The sequence below is a fragment of the Phaseolus vulgaris genome, chromosome 6, assembly GCF_051622355.1.
Source record: "Phaseolus vulgaris cultivar YP4 chromosome 6, ASM5162235v1, whole genome shotgun sequence".
Taxonomy (NCBI): Eukaryota; Viridiplantae; Streptophyta; class Magnoliopsida; order Fabales; family Fabaceae; genus Phaseolus; species Phaseolus vulgaris.
In genome coordinates this window covers 23,519,031-23,540,390 of record NC_143503.1, presented here as the reverse complement: position 1 = coordinate 23,540,390, position 21,360 = coordinate 23,519,031, and the positions used below count along the sequence as shown (strand labels likewise).

At 33.7% G+C, this 21,360-nt stretch overlaps 3 protein-coding genes across 4 annotated transcripts; 2 read left to right on the top strand and 1 right to left on the bottom strand.

The window, feature by feature from the left end:
- The first annotated feature begins 1,421 nt into the window (after positions 1-1,421).
- LOC137833472 (uncharacterized) lies at positions 1,422-3,092 on the top strand. The gene is made up of 3 exons (XM_068641819.2): positions 1,422-1,554; positions 1,669-2,654; positions 2,760-3,092. Exons 1-3 carry the CDS (start codon positions 1,422-1,424, stop codon positions 3,090-3,092), a joined length of 1,452 nt encoding a protein of 483 aa, XP_068497920.1.
- A 1,439-nt stretch (positions 3,093-4,531) lies between these two features.
- LOC150027303 (uncharacterized) lies at positions 4,532-7,340 on the top strand. The gene is made up of 3 exons (XM_090303924.1): positions 4,532-5,048; positions 5,235-5,526; positions 7,106-7,340. Exons 1-3 carry the CDS (start codon positions 4,532-4,534, stop codon positions 7,338-7,340), a joined length of 1,044 nt encoding a protein of 347 aa, XP_090160050.1.
- A 621-nt stretch (positions 7,341-7,961) lies between these two features.
- LOC137831403 (oxidoreductase/transition metal ion-binding protein (DUF3531)) lies at positions 7,962-14,653 on the bottom strand. Of its 2 annotated transcripts, none has more exons than XM_068639072.2 (8): positions 14,444-14,653; positions 13,285-13,789; positions 12,976-13,061; positions 9,348-9,426; positions 9,195-9,254; positions 8,993-9,114; positions 8,836-8,907; positions 7,962-8,323 (listed from the first exon to the last, which is right to left on the bottom strand). In XM_068639072.2, exons 2-8 carry the CDS (start codon positions 13,729-13,731, stop codon positions 8,221-8,223), a joined length of 969 nt encoding a protein of 322 aa, XP_068495173.1. In that variant the 5' UTR covers positions 13,732-13,789; positions 14,444-14,653; the 3' UTR covers positions 7,962-8,220. The 2 variants fall into 2 exon arrangements, with proteins under 2 accessions (XP_068495173.1, XP_068495171.1); XM_068639070.2 differs by having other exon boundaries at positions 13,285-13,792; positions 14,444-14,622.
- Positions 14,654-21,360: the final 6,707 nt, after the last annotated feature.

Here is a 21,360-nt window from a genome sequence, read left to right as displayed (position 1 = left end):
AACAACCAAACACATGATTAGACAAAAATAAACCAAGTTAAGCGCAAAACATGATTAAGGTGCAATTGGCCCTCCAACTGTACTCAAAAGTAGGCTCATAATAGTCAGAGCCCATCCACAGTAGTATAAATAGAGGGAGAGGCACAACACTCGATGTAACTATTCACTCCCTACTCTCCTGATATCTAATTACAACTGGAAGAAGTGTTCTGCAGAATTCTAGATTTGTAGGAACAGTTTGGCGCCCACCGTGGGGCCGAAAGAAAACCCCACGAAATATCTGCATGGTAACTACGAGGAACATGACGGGCAATGACAGGAATGCACAGGAAGAAACCAGTCACCCAGATCTTATGACATTCATCTTGAAAATACAAAAGGAGATGGAGACGTTGAAAAAGAAAAGCGAGGAAGAGATAAGGGGAATAAAGAGAAAGGGGGAGGAGGAGATGGAAGCATTGAGAAAGGAGATTGCCCGAATGAAACAAAGGCTCGCTCAGAAATCGGACATCCGGAAAGTAGTGGGTGACATCCCCCGGAAAAAAACACAGATACGGATGCACATGAGGTCGGGAGTTCATATCAAGAAAATACCAGGCCGACCTCAGCTAATGCTTTAGGCACTGCTCCTCGAAGAACCCCTTTTTTCGAAGTCATTTAGGAAGTTCCTTTGTCGGGATCTTGGAACAATCCAACGTTGGATAAATACGATGGAACCACGGACTCGGATGAACATGTGAACGCGTAATTGACGCAAGTTAGCCTGCACACAGCAGAAGACGCGCTATGGTGTCAAATATTTCTCACCTCCCTTAAAAGAGCAACCTTGAGTTGGTTTACCCGACTACCGGCTCAGTCCATAGACTGTTTTGACACGCTCGCAATGAGATTTATAGCTCAATTCACTACCAGCCGACCACACCACCTCACTTTGATCGCCCTAGTGAATATTCGTCAGGAAAAGTTGAGTCCTTGAGAGCCTTCATGGACAGATTCGGCAAGACAGCTTTGAACATACGAAACCGAAGTCCCAAAGTGGCGATGCACCATATGGTGACTGCACTAAAGTCGGGACCGTTTTCAGATAGCTTGTGCATGCAGTCGGTCACGACATTGGATGAGTTACGCCAAAGAGCCACCAAATACATGTAGCTGGAGGAATTGAAAGAATTCTGAAACAAGGCTCGGACACCTGATGAACCCGAAAGGAGGGGTGACAGAAGCATACCAACACAGTTCGGGAAGCCTAGAGACATTCCCAAAGGGCTGCTTTCACCCATTACACCCCCCTAACGACCGAAAGGTCGAGAGTCATGGAAGAAGCCCTCAATGCCGATCTTCTTAGAGCATCAAGTAGAACCTCTACTCCATAGAGTGCGGATCAGACCAAGCATTGTTAGTATCACCACAATTTTGGGCATATGACGGAAGACTGTTGGGCCCTAAAAGACAAGATTGAAGAACTCATACAAGCAGGACATTTGCGACATTTCGTCCAAACAAACCGAGAAGACGGGAAAATCGAAGCAGATGCCGGAAAGAAGCGAGAGGTAAGTAAGAACACCTCAAAGAGCGAGCGACGAGACCGAGAAGGCTGAGAAGGAAGAAACCGCCAACGAACCATGCCTGTATGAGGGGTGATAAACACGATATCTGGAGGTTTCGCAGGGGGAGGTACGACATCATCCTCCCGGAAAAGGCACCTTCAAGTAGTCAGCTCTGTCTACTCCATTAGCAGGAGCAATAGGAGAGACCTGCCCCCTATGCTTTTCATAAACTCAGACTTCAGAAACATAAACCCAAGACACGACGATCTCATGGTGGTCACCATTGAGGTAGCCAACTTTGTCATCATGAAAACTCTGATAGGCCAAGGGAGTTCCGTGGACATACTGTATTGGAAAACCTTCAACAAAATGGGCATATCAGAGGATGACATTGTCCAATACGATGAGCAAATTATTGGTTTTGCGGGACAGAGAGTCAACACCAGAGGATACATTGACTTAGACACCAAGTTCAGAGAAGGAAACCGAGACTGCCGAATAATCAAGATTAGATACTTGTTAGTCGATGTTGAAACGTCTTACAACATCTTGATCGGACGATCCTCCCTTAATAAATTAGGGGCCATAGTCTTGACCCCTCACCTCGCCATGAAGTTCCCAACCGACAACCTGAGCCGGGGCCGAGAGGTAGTCACCCTTCACGCCGACCAAAAAACCGCAAGAGAATGTTACGCGACAAGTTTAAAGATCCTTCCACCACTAACACCAACCCGGAGGACCGAGGTTCACCATATATCCCTAGGTGATGACTTGGATCCCAGACCAAACGACGAACCTCAGGTGGAGCTAAAGGAAGAGGTGGTGCTATGTCAAGTGGGTCGAGAAGGACAAAATACGCGATTGGGATCAACCTTGGGAGCAGAGGAAAAGAACATCATCACAACTGTTCTATTTAAAAACACAGACTTGTTCGCATGGTCGGCAGCCGACATGTCGGGTACAGACCCTCAAATAATTTCACACAAGTTATCGATCTGTAAGGAGGCCAGACTAATAGCCCAGAAGAAGAGAAAGTTGGTGGGAGAGAAAGAACGGATAGCTGAGGAGGAAACTCGAAATGTTCTAGACGTTGGTTTTATCCGAGAGGTACATTACACTACGTGGCTTGCAAACATAGTATTGGTGCAGAAGAATAACAGAAAATGACGGATGTGCATCGATTATACTCATCTTAATAAAGTTTGTCCTAAGGATGCATACCCACTACCAAGCATTGACCGACTGGTAGATGGAGCAACTGACCATAAAGTGTTGAGCTTTCTTGACGCATGCTTTGGATACAATCAAATACGCATGCATCCTGCAGACCGAGAAAAAACAGCTTTCATTACCGACAAAGCCAACTTCTGTTACGAAGTCATGCCTTTCGGCCTGAAGAATGCCGGAGCAACCTATCAGAGGTTGATGGACCGAATGTTCCGTGAACAGATTGGGAAAACCATGGAGGTATATGTTTATGACATAATCGTAAAATCCGATAGCGTTGAGCTACATGTGAATGACCTAGCTGAGGTCTTCCGATAGATAAGGAAGTACGACATGCGTCTTAACCTGAAGAAATGCGTGTTCGGGGTCGAATGAGGCAAGTTCCTAGGCTTTATGCTGACAAGCCGAGGAATTGAGGCGAATCCTGATAAGTGTCGAGCCTTGGAAACTATGAGAAGTCTGGATAACCTGAAAGAGGTCCAGCGGCTGGTAGGGAGGTTGACATCATTGTCCAGGTTCATGCCTAGATTAGCGGATAAAATCAGACCGATTTTGAGGCTCATGAAGAAGTCAAAGAGGTTCAAATGGAATGAAAGTTGCGAAGAGGCTTTCCAAACAGTAAAGCAGACATTAGCACAACCACCCATCCTGAGCAAACCCGCCCATGGGATGCCTTTGCTGGTCTACCTTGCCACCTCACCGGAAGTCGTAAGTGCCGCTATTGTACAAGGCAGAACAGAGCAGAAACCAATCTACTTCGTGAGTCGAGTGCTACAGGATGCCGAAACCAGATATCAAGTGATCGAAAAGGTAGTCATAGCTCTCGTTCACGCTTCCAGAAGGCTCCGACAATATTTCCAAAGCCACGAGATCATAGTACGAACCGATTTCCCAATCAATATGATATTGCAGAAACCCGAGTTGGTCAGAAGGATGATTGGCTGGTCATTCGAGTTGTCCGAATTCAGCATCAAGTATGAACCACACGGGCTTATCAAGTCCCAATGTTTGGCAGACTTCACATCGGAGTTGCAAAAGTGCCGAGAGCCCGAAACTACATGGACACTGCATGTTGACGGCTCTTCGAGTAAGAGAGGAGGGGGAGCCAGAATCATTCTAGAAGGACCAGAGAACATACAAATTGAGCAGTCGTTACGTTTCGGATTCCAAACATCCAACAACCAAGCAGAATATGAAGCACTCATCGCTAGATTGTTGTTGGCTAAAGACGTGGGAGCCCGAAAGGTGGAATGTAAGACAAATTCACAGCTTATGGTCGGACATATCAATGGAAACTACCAAATTAAAGATCCCCTAATCCTGAAGTACTGTCACAATGTGGTTAACATCATTAGCCAGTTTCAAAGTGTCGTCGTAAGCCATGTGAAACGACAGGACAACCTCAGGGCCGACACTCTGTCAAAACTAGCTACCGCTAAGACGAAAGGCCGGCATGCCACCGTCATCTAGTAAATTTTATCAACTCCGTCAGTCTCCATCGGAGAATGTATGGTAACGGAGTAAGGAGAAGAAGATTGGGTGCCCAAGATGAAAAAAGTAGTCAAAGACCGGGAAGAAGGGAAAGAAAGCCATGACTTGTCTCTCCACAAAAAAGCTTCCCGTTTTGTCATGATAGGGGAAGATTTATATAAAAGGGGGTTCTCTACCCCACTACTCAAGTGTGTTTTGAAAGTAGAAGCATAATACGTTTTGCAAGAATTGCATCAAGGAGCGTGCAACTTACATTCCAGAGCACGATGGCAACTAGAGTCCTAAGGGTCGGATACTACTGGCCGACACTAATAACTGATTGCGCTGATTTTGTGAAAAAATGCGTAAGTTTCCAAGAGCACGACCCACTAATCCACCTTCACCCCCACAATCTCCAAAGCATTAAGTCTCCCTGGTCGTTTGCTTTGTGGGGAATGGACATAGTAGGCCATTTCCCGCCAGCAACTGGACAAAGGAAGTTCTTGTTGGTAGCAGTCGATTATTTTACAAAGTGGATAGAAGCAGAACCCCTCGCAAGCATCACGACTCAACAAGTCCAGAGTTTTGTATGGAAAGACATCGTTTGCAGGTTTGGAATCCCGCATACCATCATCACGGATAACGGAAGACAGTTCACAGATCGAAAGTTGGTTGAATTCTATGAAAGCTTAGGCATTCGACACAAGACAAGCTCTGTGGAACACCCGCAAACTAACGGCCAAGCTGAATCCGCCAACAAAGTCATCGTGAATGAATTAAAGAAAAGACTCGGCAGTGCAAAAGGTAAGTGGGTAGAAGAGCTCGTGGAAGTTCTCTAGGCCTATCAGTGTACCCCCCATTCAGTAACTGGGGAAACCCCATACAACCTCACTTACGGTACAGACGCCATGCTACCAGTAGAAGTCGAAGAGCCGAGAATCTAAAGAGGACTCCATGACCTGAAGGTAAACGAAGAATGTTTAAGAACAGAGTTAGACTTACTCCAGGAGTCGCGTGACAAGGCCAAGATAAGAGAGGAAGCTTGTAAACGGATAGTCGCAAGAAGATACAATTCAAAGACTAAACCCACAGTGTTCCAAGAGGGAGATCTGGTCTGGAGGATGAAAGGAGAAGCTCGCAAGATCCCGACAGAAGGAAAGTTCAACGCAAATTGGGAGGGTCCCTTCAAAATCAAAGAAAACCTCCAGAACGGTGCGTATCGCTTAGAACAGCTGAATGGCCGAGAGGTTCCCAGAACATGGAACGCCAGACATTTGAAAATGTACTTTAGCTAATATGTATCATAGGTGTACTTTTTCCTACCTTTAATCTTTTTTCCCAATGGTTTTTTATTGAAGAAGGTTTTAACGAGGCACCACATTTAATGGAATCAAACTTATCAGCTATACATGTAAGTAAACCGCTACCGCAAAATCATACATCTCTCGACCAAGGAAGAATTCACCAAAGTGAATCTCTGCCGAGAGCATGTTAAAAAACCTTTCGGCCAAGAAAGAATTCACCAAAGTGAATCCCTGCCGAGAGCACGTTAAAAAACCTCTCGGCCAAGGAAAAACTCACCAAAGTGAATCCCTGCCAAGAACACGTTAAAAAACCTCTCGGCCAAGGAAGAATTCACCAAAGTGAATCCCTGCCGAGAACACGTTAAATATAATTTACCAAAGAGAGCACGTTAAATATAATTTACATTATATCCTAACATTATTTATATTGAATACATTATTTTATTATTATTATTATTACTATTATTATTATTATTATTATTATTATTATTATTATATTTTTATCTTATTATATAAAATTCGTACTGTTAAAATACACTTTCTTAACCTGGATTCCATTCTAACCTGTTTGTTTAATTTCATTTAAAAACCTTCATCTAACTTCTTTTATTAGTTTTTATATTTAATAAAACAATAAATAACAATTTTGATTACATTTTATATTTAATAAATATTTTAGGATTATATGCACTATCAAATAATAATCTTAGTGATATCTACATTTTTTTAGATTTTAAACAAGCATCTCTTGTATTCTCAAATTTAAATAGAAACTGTATATTAATCTGAGATACAATGGAATAGAGAAAAGAATAAAGAACAAGTAAAAGACACATGTATAGGTACAAAATGGAAACAAGATTAGTGGTAGCAGTTACAAATTTAAGAGACTGGCCAACGCATTAGTTAGATGTAAAGTCAACTTTTTTTAAATGGACCACTTGATAAAGAAGTATATGTAGGATAGTCACATGTTTATGAGATTAAGGGACAGTAGAAGAAGGTGTGAGGAAGACCTTGTTTGGCTTCAAGCAAGCTCTGGATAGCTTTCTTAGCCAAATTGGCTTTGTAAAGTGCATTTCTGAGAATGGAGTATCTGAGGGTGCTGGAAGCAGTGACAACCACAAATTTGATTTTTTTATGTTTGATGATTTGTTTATAACAAGTCCCAATGAAAGGAAAAATTGAATGGTGAGTGAATTTGAAATGAGTGATATGGAGGCCTTTGTCTTTATTTCCTAGGAATCCAGTTCAAGACTACTGAACTTGAAACAGTCATGCACCACAGTAATATGCAACTGACTTTAGAAATTCAACATGCTCAAGTGCAATCCTGTTATCACACCTGCAGAAACTGATCCTATTATGGAGAAGGGGAAAAAAGAGGAGTTGGTTAGCCTATTGTTGGATCACTCAAGTATTTGTGTAAGAAACCTTGGATTATAGGTCTTAAGAAATAAATTTTAAGTGTAATTCAACCTTACAAGTCGTTACAAAACCGACTTGTAAGGTGAGGTTTTTACTCACTTATATTCTATAAATTGACTTTATCTCTAGTCGAGATATTCAACAATATGTTTTCCTAAAGATGATGAGAATTCAGAGCTCATACTCAGATTGGTGTGACGTTAAAACTGATTGGAAAAGAACTACATGGTATATGTCCCTATACCGTAGTACACCAAGTTCTTGGTGTTCAAAGAAAGGGGAAGTGGTTACTCTATCCTCATGTGAATTTGAGTATATTGCAGCTTCAATGAGGCTTTCCAAGATGTTTGGCTTGGTACTTTGATAGAGGAACTCAAATTAAAAGAACCAGGAGGAATTAAGCTGCTGATAAACAACAAATCAGCAATTAATTTGGCCAAGCATCACCTCATAAGAGTAGTAAACACATTGAGACAAAGTTTCACTTTCTCATAGGAGTATTAGTAATTATAATTCAAATTACAGAAGTTTGTTAGACAATTTTAAAAGGATGGTAAGCATTATCTTTTTGTAATCACTTCCTTGTTCCTATGTGTGTGTGATTTCTTTCCTGACAAATTCCCATCCAAAAAGCTGGCAAAGTAATAAAGTGAAGTATTGGCTCATTAGAAGAACCGGGGATCAAAAGCAGCTGATGCACAGGAAATAAGCACATAATTATCTTGCTTTCACACCTTTTTAGTTTTGTGAATTTGTACTTTAAACAGGTAAATTCGATAATTGAAATATAAAACTGAAATTCACACACTGACAATTTCATTTGTCCCTCTCGGGTTTCAAAGTGAAACATGTACAAATCTTAAAATTCTGCATAGCCTTTGTGTTGCTAAGACAATAATCTATAAAATTACTAGTCATTAGCATCATCTGGTTCACAGTTTCATAACTTTGGTCTGCTTATTTAGTTTCATAATTGAAATCAGCATACTCTCATAACCTGCATTTTTATAAATAAAAGTATGCTTCATTAAGTTCCATTATACATACCAGCTTTACCCTTGTTCAAAACTTTATCCACAAATTCCACAGGATTTTAGTCAAAACAAAAAAAAGTACATAACCAGGAGAAATGTTTACAACTATTATTGTCCAGTCTTATACTTAATGATACCCAAAAGAAATACATTTGATAACTTTCTCTTCTTTAACCACAATTCAAAATCCTCATATGCCTTAAAAATTGGCTAGATCTTGTGAACACCATAACCTGCCTCCTCTGATTTCAAATTCTCATTCCAACTCTCAAATTCTGCTCCACCAAACATTACTTGCTTGATCCCAACAAAACTATCAAAAACAAAAAACAAGAGAAGAAAATAAAATAAAAATGGGATTGAAACAAAGTATCCAAGGTGCAATGCAAAAAAGATGGCTAAAACTTTTATCTAGGGCTATTTGTTTAAGTTTTTTCACTGAGATTCACTTATTTTTCCTTGTTTGTTATAGCTCCTCAATATAATCAGAAGTTATAAAGAATTAGAAATCTTGTCACAATCAGAAACTATTTAGAACAGTTTCTAATAAAATCAATAATTTGCCTTAAAAAGGTGATTTTTTCTGATTCTAAACAAACGTCAATTAACTTCTGTTTTTTTGTAAATCTCTACAAAAATAATCACTAAACTGATCCCAAATCTTAACACATAATCTCTCACTTCAGAGAGAAAGATTAACAAGAACGAATTAAAACTGTTCATTCCTAAATAAATGGCTTTGGTTAATCCTCAGATAGGATAATTTTGAGTACATAACTGAACCAAAGTGATTAATTAATTGAATAAAGAAAGTGGAGATCATACTCGGAGCTTATCTGTGTCAAAGCATTTATCAAAACATCCAGAAGCAATGGTTCAACAGTTCCAATATCCACCCTGTTATAACACAAGAAGAAATTATTAGTATTTGAAGTTCACAATTACAGTAATATGTACAAGGAGCATGCAATTGACACTTCACCATATTCGAGCCAAGTTGTCTTGCACCTCAAGATTCCCAATGTTGTAAAATGTAGTTGGTTCAACATTTGCTCCTTGAATATAATCATAACTCGGTCGTGCATCCAATGGAGACTGTGAAAGCTGAACGTAAAATGCTAGTTAATCTATAAGGGAAAAGGAGAAGGAAAATTTTGTATCAACGGCAGAAGAGAAAAACTTACTTGCATATTCAATGCATTGCATCCACCAAGACGGCCAATAATATGCCATGATCGAATTGTCTGCAATGAACCAAATTCAACACAATTTTCACTAAAGCAAATGTGTATCATGGAGAATGCACAACAAATTAATCATAGAGCAAAGTTCCTTACATCACAAATTAAGGAGATGTCTTTGGCCAATGGAACATTGTAGAATTCAAACCATATGTATGAGTTTGAAAATTCAAATCTGGAAATACCATCATTAACTGTAAGATAAATAAAATACTTTTAAGATAAAGAAGAAAAATACAGAATATATAATTTTTGTGTCTTGTATGCACTGTCTCAAGCAGAAATAAATAACCTTTTGCTCATCTCTTTAATCTCTTTACTCCCACTGACTGTCTGTTTATTTGTCATAACCCTCTTATAGGTAAACTCCCCTTGCCACTCTCTCACCCCTTCTATATACATATATAATTAGGGAACTTGCCATTTGAAAGACACCTTCAAATACACATAACAAGCAAACTTGGTGTTATATGAACATGATAGGTGGAATTTCTTCTATATCCTTAGTTTGACTCGATGTGTCTAAGAAAATCACACCCCACCCAATCCAGGGGCATATGATGGCCACATGAAAGCTAGCTCCCTGGTAGCTACTTCGATTTAAACAGGTTTTTTCAAATAAAGGGATATTAACAATCTTTTTGAAGGGAATATCTACATTAAAACAACTACTCTGAATTGAAGGCATGCTGGTTATGAGTGTAAGACACACTTAAATCTAGTTGGGAATCAAATGACAGTTTAGATAGCATGAATTCCATCTTAAGATGACTTCGAGAACAAACGGATGTATTTCAAAGAAATCCAACCAAAACCACAAAATAGTTATGGATACGTATAGTACATGCATGAATAAAGGCTTTTTCCCCTATAGTGCTTAACTTACAAAACTTCGAGGGCCTACACCTCCTAATAAGGCCCCAAGAATCTCAGAAATGAGAAGACACAATCTCTCTTCATCTCCTCCTTATTTAGAGACACATGTCTTATTTCTTCAACCAAAAACCTACTACTCACTTTGTAACTAACTAACTGATGAGTATACATCATAAGTATTACTAACAGTTCCCATAAACCCAACATTTTTCCATCAAGTTGAAGTCCACATTCCAAGCCTCCATGTACCCACAAAGTCATGTGCAACAAAGCCAGATTCTCAGAACCGAAAACAAACACATCACAAACTAAGAAGTCTTCCTTATAGAATGACATAAAATATTAGACTAAAACAACTAGGTTAGCCAATGGCTTCGGATCAGAAACTTGTCTAGAACTCTTATTATTGTCTATTTAAAATTAACAATACATAGTCAACAAAATTCCAACATAGAACTAAGAACCCATTTTTATTCGATTATTACACCAACTAAAGTGTTAGATCTTCATTCCATTACTAAACCATACAAATTCATCATAATTTAATTAACAGACTAACCAGTAGATACTTCTTTAAAGAGTTTGGTGCACAATTCTTTAGTTTAGGAACACCTCAAAACAAAACTTACAGTTAAGTCCCTATTTTTGGATAAAATTCTCTATAACCACTTATAGAAGGAAAAAAGGTCAAGTAAATTGAGTTTTCTCCTATAAGCTAAAATCAAGTAGTGCATTTCAGCTTTTGGAGAAGTTAAAAGAGAAACCTTCTAAAAAATTTAGTACATAAGCTAATTTTAACTTATGGGAGAACTTCAATTCATTTACCCTATTATTTACTTCTCCTTTATAAGGACTCGTGGAGAAGTTCATTCAATTAGGACGATAAGAACCAAAAATTTATAGAACTAATTATAGTATCTAAATTAATAATCCCCTACCCAACAAAGAAGGACTAGACATAACAGAGGAATTCAACAGTGAGATATGTAGGAAAATGGGAAATAAATGACTATAGATGGAGCGCTCATTATAAGATGGAAATATAAAGATAGCAAAGAAAACCCAGACCGAGCACGAGCCTACCCTGCATTCAGTCTCACCCTCCTTTTCACCACCCCAATTTCTCTTCCCCCTATCCTCCTCCTGGTATTCCCCCACCTCTCTTTGCATAATCGCGAAGCCACTTTCCTCCACTCCCTCTCTGCCACCTATCCAAGTTGTTATTTTTCCCACCCTTCTCTCACCATCCCCTGGACCAACTTCTTTCTTTCTTCTCTCATAACATCAACAGGCCTTGCTTCCTTGACCGACCCATTTGCATCCTCCTTTCTGCCTTCATTTCTGTTTTTCCCCTCTTCATTGGTAAACATGTATTATGGGCTCATCACAGAACCTTAGTAGTTTACTGTTTAAGTTCAGTAGAAACTGCACTCCAGTCCCTTTACCTCTTCAAATAGCACCAATTTCAGCTTTCAATTCATTAAAGTGCCCACTTATATGCTAATCATAAAATAAACATACAGCTAACAAGTAAATGCCTAAATGCTACAATTACCAGTAGCACACAAGAGAGCAATATATAGTGACATTAGGCTACAATTAATAATTCATATATCCAAAATAGGAATTAGAAAATCCCAGTAACATCATCGTCAAAAGTAATCCTCTTTTTCCTTATAAACATCAAATTGACACAAGTCAATCTACTCAGCCTTTGTATCTGACCTTAATTCGACTTAGAACAACCCAGCATTTTCAGGGTTTCTATCAAAGATTTAACTTGAGTCTGAGCTGGATTCAATGACAACTAACTCAAATATTAAACTAATCAGTCCACGTCTATAATAATTTAATACAAATTACTCAAACCACTAATTAAAAAAACAAAAAGAAACTACCATACCCAAGTGTTATAAGGCTTCTGTCTATACAAAGGTAAGGTGGAGGGCTATTGTAACGCAACCTTACCCTAGCATATGCAAAGAGGCTGGTTCCAAATCAAACCCATATTCAACTAGTCATCGAGAAGCAACTTTAACTTTGCATCAAGGTTGCCCTCTACTCAAACCACTAGTCTTAAAAATAAAACAAATCGGACAGTTTTTTCTAAAGTTGTTAGACTTAAAGTATTTGCATATTTAATCAGGAAGCATCACCATTGTATCCACTAAAGTTAAAAGTAATACAAAATAACCAGATTTCAAAAGCAATATCAACTTATTCAAGAAATTCAAACATGATGCAATCGGAACCAAAATTTTGAGCATAACCATCTTAGAATTCAAGTTTCACTTCAAACCATGCCCCGAGCAAGAGCATAATCTGAAACTAATTTGAATACTTACTCTGAAACTAATTTGAATACTTACTCCTATTCCTTCCTAAAAGTCCTAAAAAGGTAAGCTTGAGTCCTAAAAAAATCATTTCCACCTTAAATACGTTAAATTTGACATTAAATAACAATGTATCCATGTAAAGCATATCATATCACTTTGATCAACAGAGAGACTGCTTCAATGTCCTACATGCTAGTTGGAAAGAGAATATGAAAGTGAAAGTATCAATTGACAAATCTCAATCACTGTACCAATTTACTAACAACAATAACAACTAGCATTCCTCAACTGTACATTTCTCCTACTTCAAAAAGATAATACGCCAGTAAATTAAAGAGAGTTTATTACACCAGTAAATTAATATAAGGTTATTACACCAGTAAATTCTAGCACACCAAACTGAAGAGAAATCTAAACATCACAATAAGAAAAACGCAACTACACCAGCAAAATTGCGCGAATAACAGAACACTGCATGGTACAATCACACATATTTGCATGGTTGAGCTTACTTGTTAAATGACACCTTCATTGGTTTACCAGATCCAGTCTTTGTGTGCAGTACTTTGTTCCTCTTCTTTCTTAATCTATCTTCCAACTGCAAATATATCAAGCTCATTTGATTTAAACACAAATAATATCCCCCGGTATTAAAATTCAGAGTAGCTCACAGATGCTATTCTTTAACTTTTCAACAACATGAAATGTAACAAACATCACATTTTGAAACAAAATGCCCCTCCTCCCCACCACCACCACAAGAAGATAGAGCCTACAATGCAAGGCTGAAGTTATAAAACCATTAATACAGTGATGCTTACTTGGGATTGTGCCTCTTGGGGATTCTCTAGAAAACTCCCCAGAATGTTACCGAGTTCTGGATCTCTATCATAATCCTTCTCTGGCCTACCTGTATATGGTCCTCCATCCGAAAATCCAGCATCATCATCTTCACCTTCTTGTGCTTCTTCTTCAACAATATCATTTTCATCACTTCTTGGATACATACCTTGACCTAAAAACCCACCTTCGCCATCACCTTGAAACTCCAAATCTTTCTTAATGACGTCTATATTGAAGTCCATGCCATTCAAATCCTTCGGCTGAATACTAGCACTACATAAGAATGTCCTTGTCCTGGCATTGTTTGGGACTACCCGGAGAGCCATTGAAGATGGCACAAAGTGATTGTTGTCATGAGAAAAAGGTTTTGAGCATGTGATGGTGGTGCAAGAAGGAGGGAAAACAAAAGGGTGCAAGACAATCATGGATTGTATAAGAAATTTGTAAGGGACGATAGTATTGTTGTCTGTAAGCTCTATTATCCTGCTGCACCATAATGTTACCAGAAGTGAATATATAACACAAATTCCAAGTAGCCCCAATATAACCACCAATAAATTTACAATTTGGATCTCTATTAACCAGAACCATAATGTTACCAGAAATGTATAAAAGTAACAAAAAGTCTTATCCCAGTAAGTGAGGTCAACTACATGGATCACACAACATTGTTCGTCACACACTTAAAAGACCAAATCTTCAGACAGATTATCTACCATGAAATCCCTGTTAACAGCTGTAACACAAATTTCAAGAACTTCCAATTTGCCTAGCTCGGTATAAACACCAAAAAGTTTTCAATTTAAACAAGAAAATGCTTGAATTCAAATTTTGTTTGGTCCATTAGAATTAATCCAGCATAGTTTTCGATTTTGCACCAGAGAACTAGTAAAATAAAAATAACTACATGCACCCAAAATAAAAATTAGAAATAACCACCAAGAAAGTTGTGAAATTTAAAATAAAGAGGAACAATAGAGACAGTGTTCCGGAATATATCTTGCAGAGTATAAGCCCCACGATTTAGAATATACATAAAAAGATAAAGGGTGGTGAAAAATACAAGCTTTTTAAGGAAACGCGAAGAGTGAGCAAAAGGGTGAAAGATAATGAAAGTCTTATCCAGAGAGAACTCACCAAGTTGGTAGTTTTGTACACTCACTCGATACTCAGTGCAGCAGAAGAAGGAAGGAGAAGGTGGCTACTTCCTACACATGACTCGGAAACAGAAATTTTGTTAAGAGATAACACAAAGTTCTTTCTAAGAAACCAAAAATATAAATCTTTCTTAACGTTCTTTCGTAAACTCTTTTCGTGGGAGTTTATGAAACATTACGAAGTTTGAAATATCTTGTTTTTCATTAAATTGGGTTTGTATGGAAATTTTAATAATCTATAAAATGTTATTAAAGATAGAATATATAATATTTTTTTTTCGAAATGTCAGTGATGAAAGTTGAATAATAATGTCATAATGTCTCAATAAAGACTTTTATAAAAAAAAATATGTTAGAAAAAGTGTTCTTACCTATTCCCATTTCTCAAAGGATTATCTTGTAAAAAAAATTTCCTTTTCATAATTGTATTTTTTAATAAATATTGTAAAACCATTTTATTTTTTTACGTCTTTATAAAATATCTAATTTTATTTTAACTCCTATAATAATTACTTATTTTAGATTAAGTACTTTATAAAAGAGGTAAGAACCATAAAAAAATTATTCATATAATACAAAGATAGAAAAAAAAATGCCTCATAAAGACTAAACCAAACCAGTAGGAACTAAAAGAAAAATATATATAAGAACTACTTTAAAACAAATTGATAGGTGAAAGATATAACAAACTATTTTACAGTATTGAAAAATTATAGTATTTTTTCCTTGATAAAAAGTTTATAACAAGTCTTTTTCAAATTTATAGCTTAATTTACGAATATTATTAGTCTAAACTGTATTTTCTTTTATTATCTAAAAAAGAAATTATCTTATCATTGCATTATATTGATTATTCACAAGTAAAAATGTGAAGGAGTTTTTAAGAGATTTAAACAAGTTTTTCTCATGTAACATGAAATAAAGGAGTACTTTTATTTATTGAATGTGATTCAAAAATGAATCTATAGAACAATTCTTACTGTGTTAATCCAATTAGTCTTTTAAATCTATGTTTGGAATAAAAAGTGAAAATGAGATGTGAAAAAGAGAAGAAATTTATTTTTCTTCATTTTTTATTAATTTGTTTCTATTCAAACAATTTAATTTTTCACTTTTTTCACTAAGATATTTTAACCTTAATATTTTTTACACTTCCATTTGACAACCCAATAATATTATTATTTTATTTTAAAATTTTATTTATTTTTATTTTTATTCATAAAATAAAAGTGAGAGAAAAAGTTGAGTGTGAAATAATTACTATTTAACTATTATTATTTTTTTCATTTTGGATATGGAAATCTGAAAAAAAAAATAACAAGGGCAATTTCGAGTTTTTAAAAAATGATGGGTGCAGATTACAATTGATCTGGTACAAGGAGAAATAGCCTTTTTCCTTTAATCACTGACTCATGGGCTGATTATTGGCCCATTGCTGTATTGGCCTCTTGTTCCCTTCATCGTGTTTATAGGCTTTTAATATTTGCATATTCCAAATTACTAAATATACTAGTATGAAAATTTAAATACTTTAATATCTATCTTCATTATTCTTTAAATATTATTTTTTCATCTTTCATCTTCATTGTTATTTGAGCTCTATTTCTACATTTTCATGTTCATTATTCTTCAAATCCAATATCTGCACCTAATCTTTATTATCCTAAAACCCTTTATATGTATTTTCACTTTCATTTCTCTTCTCCTTTAAAAATAATAAAATATCATCATAATTTCATTTTTTACATTGAATTCAACTAATCAATATGAATATTGGTAGTTTTTCTCCAATATGATACTGATATATTGTGCAAAATCAATCATATAAATAATATTATGTGCTAAAATATATTGTATAATGTGTTTTCATTAATAAATTACTACTTCAACTACTTTATTTTAAAGTATATAAATGTGACGAGTTTGTTTGTCAATAAAAATATTGTGGCTTCTTCTAATATTATCAAAAGTCACTTTACAAAACATACACCTATTTTTAGAACTGATTTTTTGAATTTTATAATGAAACGAAGTTTTAGAAAATACTTTTAATATGTATATATATTTTTAAGCGGATTTTTTTTATCATGACTCAAACGTTAAAAACTATAAAGAATTCCAAGATTAAAATAAATATCGAAAAGAATAAAATGAGTTCAATGAAAAAATAAATTGAGAAAAATTATATTTATAAAATAGGTGTAAAGTAATTAACAACGGCATAATAGAAAAAAGAATAACCAATTAACAAATAAATTATTCAAATATTTTTAAAAAAATACAAAAGAATAAGAGAGTAATAGAGTTTACCTTATAATTTTTAAATATAGAGTTTCAAATGTTATATTAAGTAAATATACACAAGATAAATAATATATATATAAAAAAAAACCTTAAAAGTTTTTAAGTTGAAAGTGGGATTAGGTTTCTTATATGAGTTGACTCATAATTAATTTTTAGTTCAAGATGTCATTAGATGTTAAATTTAAATATTGACTCCTTTTGTATTAAAAATATCACGTTGATTAAATATTAAGTCAATTTATAAAATATATAAATGGGACAATCTTCATCTTACACACATAAATGGAAAAGTCATGTTAGAAGAGAGTCTTTTTTTCTATATCTTTATTAAAAAAGAATAAAAAATCTAAATAATTGAATGAAACAATGTTTATTTTTTTAAAAATAGGAAAATAATAAATATAAATAAATTAAAAAAAAATACACACATTATTTATATATATATATATATATATATATATATACTAAATAAATAAAAAAATGTGAGGTGTAAATGGGGTTAGAAGAGTTGGGGGGTTATCGAATATAAGTAAAGCACGTGTGGAAGCATTTTATGATTATACGAATTGGTTATTTCTTTACCAATGCTTGCGTGATACCATTTTTTTGGCCTTCAATTATTGTTTCTTTCTTTGTTCTACTTTCTAACCAAAGTTTAGGTTCTTCATTCCATTCAAAGGGACAATAGTCCTACACTTCACTTTCTTGGTCAATGTTCTTCGATTCCATTTTTCAATTTCTCAAATATAATACCAATTCAATTGCTTTAAGTGGAAAACCTTCACTTCACCAAAAATATGTTTTAATAAATTATTGATTTTTTCTTATAAATTCTTGGAATGGTGGCCTCACGAATTCTAGTGAAAATAGAAAAAAGTACAACCAAGTGTGTATTGTATTTGATACCTTTTTTTAACTTAAATGAATTTAAAATATGAAAATGTATAAATGACTAAATAAATAAGTAGCTTAACCTTATGAAACAAAAGAGTGATTGTTAAAATCATTTTAAAATTATTATTTCTAGAGTGTGTGTGTGTATGACTAAAATCCGAGAGCGAAAATAAATTTAAAAAAGATAAAATTTGAGATTTTAAATTAACATAAAAAATAATTCATAAATTCATATTGTTTTGAGAATGAAAATAATATAATAAAACTGGTCCTCGTGCTTAATAATAAAATAAAATAGTTTTAAGCTTCTCGCAACCTATGCTAATTCTTTTGCATATTTAGTTTAAAATATTCAATAGGCCAATTGACTTGTTGAGAGTAAGTTACAATGTTTAATATTTTTCAATTTTAAGACTTATTTAACTTAATATTTATTTTACATTTTTATGGATAATTGTTTATTATTAAAGTCAATTTTATCAATTTCGATAATATAATTCTTGAAAATTTTTTTATTGTGAAATAGTATGAAATAAAGCTCCATAAAGTTGATCACCCACAACTTTTTATTGTTCTTTAAAGAACATATCAATGCATTATCTCCTCTTGAGGTAAAAACAAGATTTGCCTATGCACTCACATCTAGATTCTTCGATGTGTTATTGCATTGATTTTGTAGTCTCACTCTTTTCACATATCTAACACTTATTGGCCTTTGAATTATGGAAACTACAAGGATTCTTTGACCTAAACCCTAGTCAACATTCTGATTTCACATGAGTGGTGGTTCTACTATTATACAAGACTTCACTGCATTTTTCTCGTTGTTCTTGGCTTCCTTGTAGGCTCTTTTTTGAAAGACGGGTTCTTTCATTTTCTTCAGTTTTCGTGACAAGACCACCAAGATACGTCAGAAGCACCATCGGATCAAATCTCTGATGTTGAATTCCAACATGAAGAAGTATAGACTGGAAAAGTTTATGTGCTTTGTGACGAGTAGGAGAAAAAGGTTGATAGAGTAAATGTTGGACAGAAGTGGATAAGTCAATATAGTAAGATAAAATAAAGATCTCTTTATTATCTGGTTGATAGTATATGGAGACTTTCCTTCTCTAAATTACAATTACAAATTAATTAGGTAAGGATCCACTAATAATGAGATTCTATCATTATTAAATTAATTACATATAATAATTACGTATAATTTAATATTATTATTTATTTAATAATATTATCACAATATCTCATCGATAATAGCCGTGAAAGGTATAGTTACTAACAGAACATGTTAGAATATGCTTTAGTATTATTATTAGTAAACAACGAGATTTTAATAGTATGATGTGAAGTGCAATAATTAATATTTTGTGATAACTTTTTCTCGAACAAAATAAGATAAACTTGTTTTTATCTTTTGTCACTAATTAATAAATTAAAATAAACGCAGGATAACTTATTTTAAGCTGTTTATTCTGACCACACTAACCGATTCTAGTTGCTTGATTTATCTTTTTTTAATGATTGTAAATAATTAATATGTAAGAATAAAATGATATATTCAGTTAAAATTGAAAAAAGTAAATTATCGTGAATAATCAACATTAAAAGTACCACCGAATGGATACTGGTGGAATGATATTGTTTTAATTTAATCATTTTAAATTTGAATTCTGAATATATTGAGTTAAATATTTGAGGGAGAATTTTGTATTTCATCGTGATTTTACATGTCTCACTTAAAATTTTCTCTAATTAAAATATGGTTTAAACAAATAAAACTAAATTCCTACGTCATATAAATTGTGATAAAAGTCGCATAACTTTAAACTTTAAATATTTATACATTATTACATTAGTTAGACATATTCTTCTCATTCTCACTTAAATAGTTATTTTCCCATTCTAATAAAAAATTTATAAAAGTAAATAAACAAAAACTAAATATATTTAATATTTTATAATATAAAACACGTTTCATCCTCAACATTAAAAATAGAAAATAATGAAAGAATTTAGAATTATTCCTCCAAAATATATCCTACCACGTCTAAAAAATATTATCTTGGGTTATGGGTGTTCTTTAACTATGATCACATTTTTATGTATTTTTTTTTTTTTGTCTTCGAGGTATCGTATGGCCTTTATACAGAAAATCTGCAGAAAGGGAGTGATTTATAAAATGTATGGAATCAGATTGGTTTTAAAAAATAATAAAAGCAGATAGATAAGTTGTGTAACACGATTTATAATATAAAAATATGAAAGTCATTCTAACTTTAGTCACGATTTGAAAAGTTACCTTAAATTCTGACTAACAAAAAAAATTAAAGTCATAATAGTACAATTTACAAGAGATGCATTTTAAATAAATAAAAATGAAAAATCTATAAATAAATTATAAATATTATTTTTTTATTTCATTAGAAATTATATATCTGTAATCACCCTTTTATTTTTCTCTTCAAGTGAGTGACTGGTTAAAAGGGAATGATATTGACGAATGATTTAATACTTTGGTACTATAGTCTTGTCAATTTTAAAAAAAATATACATGAAGTTTGATATTATGGTGTTTTAAACACATGGTTTTTTTTATTTTAAATTAAAAATTAAAACATAGAATTACGAGTACATATCAATCTTTAATTTAATGTTTTTAAAATATAACTTACTCAACTTTTATAAATACTCTAAATCTAATACATTTTAAAATAGTTGTTTCAATCTCAAATCACATACTAATCACTAATGTCAATTATTATATATAAGATATTATCGATTTAAAATTTCAGAACTCTATCGTGATTTTCTCTATATTTATAAATATGTCTTAAAGAATTAAGAAATAAATATATATTTAAAATGATTAAGTTTGATTTAGATAGAGTAATGTGGTGTATTAGAATAGTATTTTTTTTTTTAAATTACCCCACTTATAAAAATAAATAAAAAAATGATATAAGTGAGATCCATTTGTTTGGTACACCTATGAACCTTAATATGAATGGAATCATGTTTTATCCCCTGCCACTATATGTGAACAATTTTATGTTACTGTCCATTCTCATTACTTACGGTTTCTTTTTTCCTAAAAATGAGTCCAAATGTCAATTATCGTGTCGGATCTTTCATTTTCCCTCAACTCTTAGCCATTGCTTTTGCTAGTTGAGCAAGGAATAATTCCAACCATCAATAATAATAAAAAATTGGAATAAATCAAACTTCCGTTCAGAATATTTCAAAAAGGAATGAGACCTTTTGCATAAAAAGGCTCATATTTTAAGACTACAATTCTGAGAACTATATATATATGGGAATAGATTAGGTCAAAGATATTATAATTTAAAAAAAAAATGTTGATAAAACAATTTATATTTATATTAAATGACAATAAAAAATTATAATTTCATAAATTTTAAAATAGAGTACGTGTAAAATACGAATATTTTAGTAATTTAAGATACAAATGGAAAAAATAATATATATACTTAAAAGTTATATTCCAAACACGAGTTCATGCATACCTAAATTTTTGTCATCCATACTTATTTTTGTACTTCTATTTCTTATTGTTGAATAAAATAGGACATGATTATTGCTTATTAAGTAATGGTTGTTTACATATATCATGCCATTACTATTTTTTAAGAATAAATGACTTGGATATGAATAGTTGAAAAAAAAAATGTCTATTGAATG